Source organism: Pundamilia nyererei, unplaced genomic scaffold (genome assembly GCF_000239375.1).
Source record: "Pundamilia nyererei isolate P.nyererei 1_Seehausen unplaced genomic scaffold, PunNye1.0 scaffold00007, whole genome shotgun sequence".
Classification (NCBI taxonomy): Eukaryota; Metazoa; Chordata; class Actinopteri; order Cichliformes; family Cichlidae; genus Pundamilia; species Pundamilia nyererei.
In genome coordinates this window covers 5,641,810-5,652,321 of record NW_005187408.1, presented here as the reverse complement: position 1 = coordinate 5,652,321, position 10,512 = coordinate 5,641,810, and the positions used below count along the sequence as shown (strand labels likewise).

General features: G+C 38.0%; 1 protein-coding gene across 1 annotated transcript in view; it reads right to left on the bottom strand.

The window, feature by feature from the left end:
* Positions 1 to 10,512, bottom strand: part of vipr1b (vasoactive intestinal peptide receptor 1b) — a 47,019-nt gene that overhangs the window by 27,890 nt on the left and 8,617 nt on the right. Inside the window, exons 2-3 of the mRNA XM_005722678.1 lie at positions 9,057 to 9,147; positions 6,620 to 6,730 (exon numbers count right to left, since the gene is read on the bottom strand). Coding sequence (XP_005722735.1) covers positions 6,620 to 6,730; positions 9,057 to 9,147 — 202 coding nt within the window. The remainder of the gene's footprint in view (positions 1 to 6,619; positions 6,731 to 9,056; positions 9,148 to 10,512) is intronic.

The following is a 10,512-nucleotide window of genomic DNA, read 5'->3' as shown; positions in this document are numbered from 1 at the left end:
ATGAAATATTACTTCCTGTTCACTGACAGTTTATTTTACACTCCCATGAAATACTGAGTTAATTTCATGACTTCATAACTGCTGTAGTCATTACTGTTGATGGTTGGGAAACTACATCCTTTTATATTTTTTCATATAATAATATTAAAACCATTATTTAGTAATAAAAGAGAACCAATATGAGCATCAGCAGGATAAGGAGTACTGTGCCATGGTTCTGGTTTCTTGTTGAATATTTCCTTTTTTGGGATTTAACTGATTTCCTTTCTTGTGTTGTTAAAAGTCTCATCTTTTTCCTCCTCTTCACCTTTTGTCAGTGTGTTAGTTCCTTCATTTTCCTTCGTTAATACCTCTTTGGAAATTGCTTTGATGATGCAGAAATACAATCTCATGTCTGTTAGGAAAGCTGGACTGGACTGAAAATGAGTGAAAAATCAGCCAAAGAAAAACTTTGAAACCACTTTAAACCACTTTATAAAATTACAAGAAAGTCTGACCCATTGGAAACAAATGATAAAGAAATGAGGCTTGAGACTATCGTGCAGTACAGTAAATTAGATGTTTTGGTCAATTGGGTCATTTTAATTCATTGCTAGGTGTTTGCTAGGTAACATGAAAACATCATTATATCTGATATACTACTGACGATGTATGAGTTCACAGACACACACACACACACACAGATTTTGTGTATTACAGTAACCGTTTACAGCATAGTAGATATACTGTAATGACACACCACTACAACCTCAGCACCTAAGGCCCCCAGAAACTCGAAGATTATTTGTTCATTCCTCACAAGTCATATGGTAATTAAAATGAGTCAATTTACTAATATCATAAAGGTATACAATTTAACAGGCAATTCTCTTAGTTTAAACTTCACACGTATTACCAACCTACACTGTTGTAATGCCCATTCTTTCTAGCTTACAGGCACCCCAGAAAATATTTAGTGAATAAGTACAACACCTGAGCTTGTAAAGCTCAGCCAGGGTCACATCCAGACCCTTGATGATAACTTTAGGCAACAAATGCATTGGTTGAAAACATTAATTAGAGATGATAGTTTGTAAGACTGCACATATGTTGACTACCAAGTCACTGCTCTACATTTACCCACAAGTCCTGGCAGTACATACAAATAAAAAGTATACAAGATGCCTTTTTTTTAAATGGGAAACAAATAAAAACATTGTCAACAATATTTATATTGGTTATATTCATATAACCAGGGGTTAAAGTGGACTGGCACCTCCATTGATGAGTGATTAAATCCAGTAGGCAGATTAATGCATATTACTATTAAACGAGTTGATTTTTCATGTGCCTGGTGTTACATCCAGTGACAGCATGGAGACGTTTGCTCAGTGATGAGAAAATAATGTTGTCGCTGCTTTCACCATTTTCTTCCTCCTGTGTTGTGTTTATTTGTTCAGATGTAAATAAATTCTGGTGGTACTTTAGCGGACAGCTAGTGGTACTGAATTGGAGCGTGCATAAACGGAATAACGTTTTTTTTAAGTGGCAGAAAATGTCAAATGCAACTTTTCAAACAGCACAACAAATACCAGCAAACACACAAATTGTTTGTGTGCTACTTGTTACAAAATGAGCTAAATTACAGCTGCTATTTTTCACAGGGAGAAGAAAGAAAAACGTTGATGTGTGGCATTGATAGATGGAGAAAGATGTAAGAAAGACAGGAAAACAGAGGAAGACGAGAGATTATTTTCAAAGGTAAGGACTTCCCTGCAAGTTATGAACTGGAAATTTAAGGATATTTGCAAGTAATATCCTTAATCATTTTAGAGTTTTTAACTCAGATATTGGATCTACGTGATGTATTGCTGGATTACATTTTTGTGAAACATCTTGGGAAACCAACTGAATCAGTGTTATTCAAAGGTGGGTTAGTTTGGAGTACTGCATCAAAGTTTACAGCAATGCACTATGTTAGACTGGCTGCATCTAGGGTATTGTTACTAGGGTACATCAAGGTAGCGGACATTAATACTGTGTAATTATGTCTTCCAACAAACTGTCACATTGAAATGAACTTCTAATTAATTGCCTTGAGACAACTGCTGTTGTGATTTGGTATTATATATATATATAAAACTGGATTGAACTGAATTAATCAAGCCATTAAAGTGCATAAGGTACCAGTTTGTTGCCACCATGTTGCCCCGCTATCTTGAGTTCTGCCTAACCTAGTTATGTATGTAGCTAAAGACCAGCTCAATATGTAGCATCTCAAAGGCGGAGGAAAAGAGAACTCGTGTTTTTATACATCTTAAATAGGGTCCTCCACAGTACAACGACGTTAGATCCACTTCAAAAACAGTTTCACTAATGTTAACTAACAGCAGCTAACACAGGCTAACAGCAGCTAACATATGCTAACAGCAGCTAACATAGGCTAACAGCAGCTAACATAGGCTAAAAGCAGCTAACAGCAGCACTTACTGACAGTAAAAGTTCAGCTCAACAACTCACTTCAGTTTTGCTGTTATCGAACAGAAGAGAGCTTCACTGACTCATATATGACTTCTTTCACAAAGTTTTCAGCCTCTTGCAGAGTAAACAGACGCTGACTGACAGCTTTGAACTTAGTTCATGTGAACTTAGCTGTGAACTTAGCTAGGATTATGCACTTGAACTGGGAGGCTTACAAAACAAAACTCGCTCGACTGCAATCTGCAATCTACTTATATCTAGTATTGAGATTTTACACATTGCAGCTTTAAGGTGTTTATGCCATTGTTTATGTTTTATACTAGCTTTATATGGTCTATGAGTTAGAATACAGCTCATAAAACAACAATGTATAAGGAGTGAAAAGAAAAGATTTCTGCTCAAACTGATGACTTTATTTAGTTTAGTTACATGTAAATTTTCCACCTAATTTTGTTACACAACTACAGTGTAAAATGTTGATTTGTACACGTTCAGTTTATACCGAGCACATTTTCCTTACAGATTAGGTATTCAAATAAATAAACCTTTGCTTTTATACATTTCTGTTTCATTTTACTCTGAATTATTGCTTTTTGTATATTGAGAGTGAAAATTTCATTTATTTTTTTCAGAGTGTATCTTTTTGAATTTAGTTAAATCCACAAAGAGCAGTAAATAGTAAAATAGTAGTGAATAGTGAGGAGCAGCACAGGTCAGCTGATCACAGCCTTACCCGGCCTTGACGTAATTCTTTTCTCCGGTCTGTCAAATCCTACTTTAACCCCTAAAACGCACAAAACAAAACATCCGTTTCTCTTTCGAAAACAAAGACATCAATGCAGCACAGACGCTGAAGTGATTCACTATAGTCTGTCCATTCAAGCAGACCATCTGTGACAATATCTATCTTCTTTCTCTTTTCCTCAACTGAAAGAAGAAAGAGAGTAAGAAATGAGATTTCTTTGTTTAGTCACAGATGTGAAGCTTCGGCTGTAAAGGCATTAAGAGTAAAACTGAAGGACACGAGTTTAAAAAGAAGGTAAAGCTAAAAAAAAAAAAAAAAATCCAAGACAGGCAATATGTAATTGCAAAAAGATAAATGACCGTTCAGCTTTTTTTCTTATGTAGAGTCATTGACAAGATCAAACATTCTTGGTGATGTAAAAAGTGTTAATTTACTGTAAGAAGGGAGCTGGGGTGGAAAGAAACTTGGCTCAATTGCAAAAGTGTGATTTATATATAACCTTTTTGGGCTTTGTAGATGATATTAAAAAAAGTTTTATTGCTTATTTTTCTTGTCTTAGTTCATTGAAACAGCAGCAGCCCCTTCCTCTCCTTTGTGTTAGGATGCCTGGGTTTTTGAGTTTATTATATTATTTATCATTTCTAGTCTTTGGGTTTTTGTTAGAGTCATGTCTTATGGTTTGTCTCTGTGAAATCCTTAGTTGCTGTCTCCCCTGTCCGCTATATCCCCGTGTCCAGTCAGTGTCTGTGTCTGCTCTGGTCCCACGTCTCTGTTCCCTCTGTTGTAGTGCCTGCATGTGAGTGTGTGTCTTTTGTTCAGTCTGTGTTATGTGTTTCCTGTTTTACTTTGAAGGTCTCTGTCTTATCTCAGTGTGTTCAGATTAAGCTTCTTTGTCTCGTTAGTCCTGATTTGCCCCAGCTGTGTTTCCCTCCTGTTGTCCATTCCCTGATTGCGCCCTCTGTGTATTTAAGCCCTGTGTTTCAGTTTGTCATTGTTGCGATCTGCCTTTATCTTGCTGTGTGTTTAGTCTGTGTAGGTGTATTTTGTATTCTTAGTTTTTGTTACCCTTTTGAGTTCAGCATTAAAGCTGTTTTGAGTTACTTTCTGTCTCCGGAGTCTGCACACAGCTGTCACATAACACTTTGTGTCTGTACGTCGTCCAGAATAAAGGTTAAGCAGGGGTCTGAGCAGTTTTCTTCCAGACTGTGATCGAGTCTGTCCAGACTTTACATCTAGTCCTCGGCTTTGTCCATTCATTACATCTACAGTAACCTCAGTGAAGTTTTAACGTTAACATCAAGCGCTTTTTCAAATTCTATATGCACCATACATACACATTGCAGGTTCAACACAGAACACTAGTATTATGTGGAGACACTTCAATCAGAACAATGTCCTTCCACACAGCACGATGACGCAGTTATTTAACAGTGCAGTTCACTGTGCAGCAAGCTCAGCATAGCTATAGGCTTTCTGTGCATTAGGTTGACAACACATCAGCTTAAAACCTCAATCAGACATGACGGGTATTATGACAGTGCTTATCAGCTCTCTCTGCTTCAGGCTGTGTGCACGCTCACATAAAAGGTGTCATTTGGCTCTCCTTCTGCACAAAATGGACCAATTGAAGGCTGCCTATTTTTGTCAAAGACACTATCAGAAAAACCGGTGATAGGGACAGATAAAGAATGGGATGTGAAAATATAATCGCAAAAGGCAACACAGATCCTGCAAATGAGTCAAGAGAGGTAATATATTTAGAGATGTAATATATTTATTTTAACCCTCGTGTGCTTGACATTTATTTCTTAACCGTCACTCTTTGACAGCTGCAACCTTATAGTTCTGACAACATATTTATATTTATACATGAGCGCATATCCTAGTGAGAGAGAGAGATGTTGAAAGCAATGTAATTTGTGGTCACATCCAAGTTAAATTTAATTATTCTTTAATTTAGTCTTCTCATCTTTACTCTTTTACCTGCAGTTCCAGCAGCATAAAATAGACTTGGTGGTAAATTACAATCAAATGTAAAAGAATTTATGCATTTATACATCTGCATAACCAACTGAATGCAGGTAAATTCTGTACAGTAAAACTTGACTCCACGACTTCCTTTGAGGTGTTAAGCACAGCTTAATAAGTTGCAAAATCGATTCCTTCAGAAAACCCTCACAGCACGTGATCAGGAATCAGGGAAAATGTGGTAGAAAAAGACAAATTTGAACAGAGTCTGAAATGAGATTTGCAGATTAGATTTTTTTAAGCTTTTCTCAGTGAAAGCTAAAATGAGACCTTTTATTTTTTTAATAACTTTCAGAATGTGATCCGTGATTTTACCACAGCCACACTCGATTACTGCAGTTCTTTATATGCCAGAGCGTGCCAGGCACGTTTATGACGATTGCAGTTAGTCCAAAATGCTGCTACTCGTAAATGAAAAGATGAACCTATTAAACTTACCTTGGTATCGTTAAACTGGCTACCTTTACAGCTTAGGATTCATTTTAAAACCCTTGTAATTGCTTGCATCGGCTTGCCCCTGAGATGTTTGATATTTATGGTTTTATTCCGCTTATCAGAGGCTTGAGTCAGCTGAACACTTCCAAGCACCAAACTTCTACAGCTAATCGGTAAGCTTCACTAACAGTAGTCAACTTTTAAAATCTGTGCTAGTGGGCATCAGTTTAGCTCAGTGGGTGAGCAGACGACAGTATGCTGCATGTCTAGAGGCCTGGCTTTGATTCAACCTGCATGTCCTCCCGTTCTCTCTCTCTCTCTCTCCCCACTATCCTGTCTGTGTTCCCCGCTCCACTATTACATAAATAGGACTGTTTTAACATTAAAGTTGATAATCATGTGCTTTGGTTGATTTTAGGCTGACACGGTTAAGTTCTTTTTGCATTTTAATAAAATGGATACATGCAAAACCTTTTGATATTTTATGGATTTGTCGTGTCAAAAATGATGAAATGAAGCTCTTTATGGGCCTCATGAATCAATATCCAATCCAATCTCCCCTGAGATGTTTGCTGCAGGCTTTCTGTTGGGCATCCAGTGACTGTCCTTGATATTTTAAAAGTCCATTTGTATGCAAGGAGAAAATTTTATCTTCAGTGTCTACCCAAAGGCTCAACTGTATGCAAATAACCTTTTAAATATGAAAATACTCACAGTTATAAAAGAATAAATAAATGTGTTAGCTCGTGACAGCACTGCTGAGCGAAGTCCTGCTATGGCATCTTTAGGCTTTTTGGCCACAAAGCAGTTATTTCCTTCATAAAGAAAATTACATACATTTAAATGACGGTTAGTTTTCTTCTTCTTGAGCTTGTTATTTTACGGAAGAGCACATAGAGAACATCTGTTATTCCTTCTTTTGTGCACTTGCACTGAATGTAATCGATTTACCTTTCTGATGGTCACTGAAGTAGCTGAAATAAGGCGGGCAGGTTATTGTAACCACCTCTCCGACCCGAGCTGAAGGCCAGCAGGCGATGATGTCCCACATGCCTTGGCACCCTGCCAGGTGAACATAATAACATCAACATGTCATCGCTCATATTGTAAGAGACACACGTGCAAGCACCAACACCACGATGACAAAATGAAATCATGTCCAACACTAAAGCCAAATTGAATAAGTAATTAATGGCAAGCAGCAGCTGCGTGTTATCACTCAGTTTCACTTTAGGGACTTAGTTACAGGTTTAGAGTTTTGTAAATGTCATAATATGGGTTAAAGAAAAACTCATTCGTGGTGGTTTCATCTTCTATGCCTCCAATCTTCAAGCAACAGATGAATTTTATTTTTAAACATATTGATTTGTCACAATCAATATTTAATCAGCTTGACATTTATCTGAGATAATGGACTGCCTGAGAGTCTCAGTGGAAAGTTTATCAGAGACACTAATATGGAGTTAGGCCCCTACCTTATTAATAATTATTCTATAGATGACACAATTTTTGGGGGGAAAGATGGAGATTTTCATCCACAGTTGTTGCAGGTTTGCTGAGATCTGGTGACTGTGGATGCCGTTTGAGTCCAGTGAACTCATTGTCATATATAAGAAATGATACTGAGTTTAAGATGATTCGAGCTTTGTGAGATGGTGATACGCGGTAAAATGGACCCATGCTTTCATGTTGTTTACATCAAATTCTGACTCTACAGGGTGGGCCATTTATATGGATACACCGCAATAAAATGGGAATGGTTGGTGATATTAAAGTCCTGTTTGTGGCACATTAGTATATGTGAGGGGGCAAACTCCTCAAGATTGGTGGTGACCATGGTGGCCATTTAGAAGTCGGCCATCTTGGATACAACTTTTGTTTTTTCAATAGGAAGAGGGCCATGTGACACACCAAACGTATTGGTAATGTCACAAGAAAAACAATGGTGACCCCCTTAGACTTTTATCTTTGGGGTCATCTGAAGGCAATTGTCTATGATGTGAAGATACGAGATGTGCAGCACCTGAAACTACGGATACTGGATGCCTGTGCTGGCATTTCTCCTGCGGTGTTGCTGTCAGTGTGTGAAGAGTGAGAGAAGAGGGTTGCATTGACAATCCAACACAATGGGCAGCACATTGAACACATTTTATAAGTGGTCAGAAACTTGTAAATAACTCATGAAAGAATAAAGTTACGTTGAAACCAAGCACACCATTGTTTTTCTTTGATCTATTATTATTTTGAACATATTTTTAATTGTTTTTATTTTAAGTATTTTAAATTCTTAATTCATTTTTATTATTTTATTTATAATTAGTTATTATTATTTTTATTAATCTAATAAAATCTAATAAAAAATACATATTTCTAAATAATAATTTTGAAAAACAAAAGTGAAAACCTAGCAGTCTGAAAGTGTTATTCAGCTGCACCTTTCAAATACATGACTTACTTGACAACACCCGAGTTAACCCCAGGAAATGATGACGTGAGCAATGCAAAGCAAACAAACAGCTTCATTATGACATCTTGTGCAATCACCATATTGTCCTTTAATAAAATGTTTATACTTGATTAATGCTACAAGCTAAAATCTACTTTCGATCAAAATGTTTTAATGTCCAAAATATTATAAGAAAACCAAGGAACTGCTGAAGGATCCCTTGATGTATTATGTTGCACCGCCATAGTCTGTAAGCTTATGGTTCCCCACAAACACTCATGTTAACTCAGTTACTCAGGATGTGACCCCTGACTGCCACTTCAACTATCTTCTGGTTGAGGAAGTAGATAAGAAAGTAGAAAAATAAGGGCCATTACAGCAATAAAGAACGCTGTTTCCACTGTTACCTTAACGCAGCATGCCGTATGTACAGCACGTGTAGTGATTTTTTATTAAAATGAAAGGAAATGGAGATAGTGCCAACAACGTTTAATATCAATATTTCACTGCGTTCCTAAAGTCACAGGAAGGACGGCCAAGCAGATATCTCAGTGGGCCAAAAAGAGAAGCATACATTACATTTTGAATCTAAATTGGTGTCTGAGTTAAAAGGCATTGGTGTAGTTTTAGCTACTTTAACAGGATAAAAGTGTACTACTGTTATGCATGTGGCTTACTGCTGTGCCTCCTTGTTTGTGTCTCCTGCTGTTTGTCTGTCATTGTGTTACATGTTTCTATTTCAATCTCTTCCTGTTTTATTTTGAAAGTTATTTTCCCTCTCGTGTCTGAATGTGGCTGTTATGTCCTGAAGAAATGTATTTCTGAAATATAAATTCACACACTGTCTGACCTCACCTTACTAACTATGCCTCCCTTTTTCTTTAAGTAGCCTTTTGCACACCCTAAAGAGCTGGAGAGACTACATATGTTTTCCATAATGACCTGAAGTGACGTTCCCAGAGGTGCTATTTTCACAGCGCTCTTTCTCCAGCTGGATCTCGTTCACCACGTCGCACATCTGCACCGACAGCACCTACGGATGAAACAGAAAGCACATTTAAGTTTCAGGAGTGAAAAAATGCCTCTATTGTCCTGCAACAGAAAGAACTTCTATTTAGCAAGGCGCACACAAGAACACCAGAAAATATGAGTTTGCAGTTATATTAGTAAACATTTTCTCGTCACCGTCACCAGCTTTTCATGCTATATTTTATTAGACTGAACTAATGACTAATAATACGCTAAGTAGAAAGAAATGTTCTCAAACTGAGCCTTTTTTCCAGGGAAATAGATTTTCTTGTGCAAATAAATTAGGGAGAGGAGAAGGGAGCCACTGAGTAATCTGCTGTGACTGTTCATCTGTGTCAACACACGCTGAAAAATGCAGGATGACGGCTGCTAGTGGAGAGCCGGTGGGTCAATGAAAATGTGTAAGACGAGCAGTGAGGAGCTTGAGAAGGTCACTGGAGATGAGGAGAGAAAAGTCGGCGTGAAGCAGAGCGTATTCATGAACTCCTAGTGAAGAGCTTCAGTGTGCACCTTGCTAACCAAGCGGCAACGCTCAAAGCAGCAAAGGTCACAGTGAGGAGGGCTAAAGCACAAAGATGCATTTACGCTTGTTCGACTCATCCTCTCTATAAGTGGTTCTTCATGAGTCCCGGCCACCTTTGAGCTGTCAAACATCAAATGATCCTCATCAATCATCCAGAAATGTCCTACTTAGTGCAGGGTTGAGTTCCCAAATGATATTACGCTGCTGTAAACAGCAGTCAGCGATGCAATGCGCACCCCGGGCGAGAGAAACACCTCAAACCATCACAAATGAAAAAGGACACGTCTCATGTTAGTAGTTTAATGAGGCATGGGATAGTCAGAGGTTCATCTGTTAAACAAGTGATCCTCTCGCAGCACGAACACTGATATATCAGTGTTACATTATCATACGCTTATATGAGCCCAATATTCGTCTTAACTGCCACAGGTCAAACACCAAATGAGGTGACATTTACACATGCTATTAATGTCCCGCTTTATCAGCTGTCATAAAACAGTGATGAGAGGACCTACAAGCAGAACACAGAGGCAGGTGGGAGACACAAAACAAAAACAGAAGCACAAAAGCACAGTCACACTAGATTAAAAATAGAACACTAACCCGCGTGATTAGTGAAAATTGACGGCTTTCCAGTGACCTAATTGAACTACAAGGAGATGGGGTGATTAACTGGTCGCTCATAGGTTAAGCATGCAATACCCTCAACCTCTAGATGATCACTTTCGATGTCAAGGTGATTGCTCAAGACACCTGGTGGGAAGCAACCTGTCTCCAAACAATCATCGTCTGACTTGGACTGACTGCAATCACTCTTCATTAGTGAAGCTTTGCAAACAATTGCCA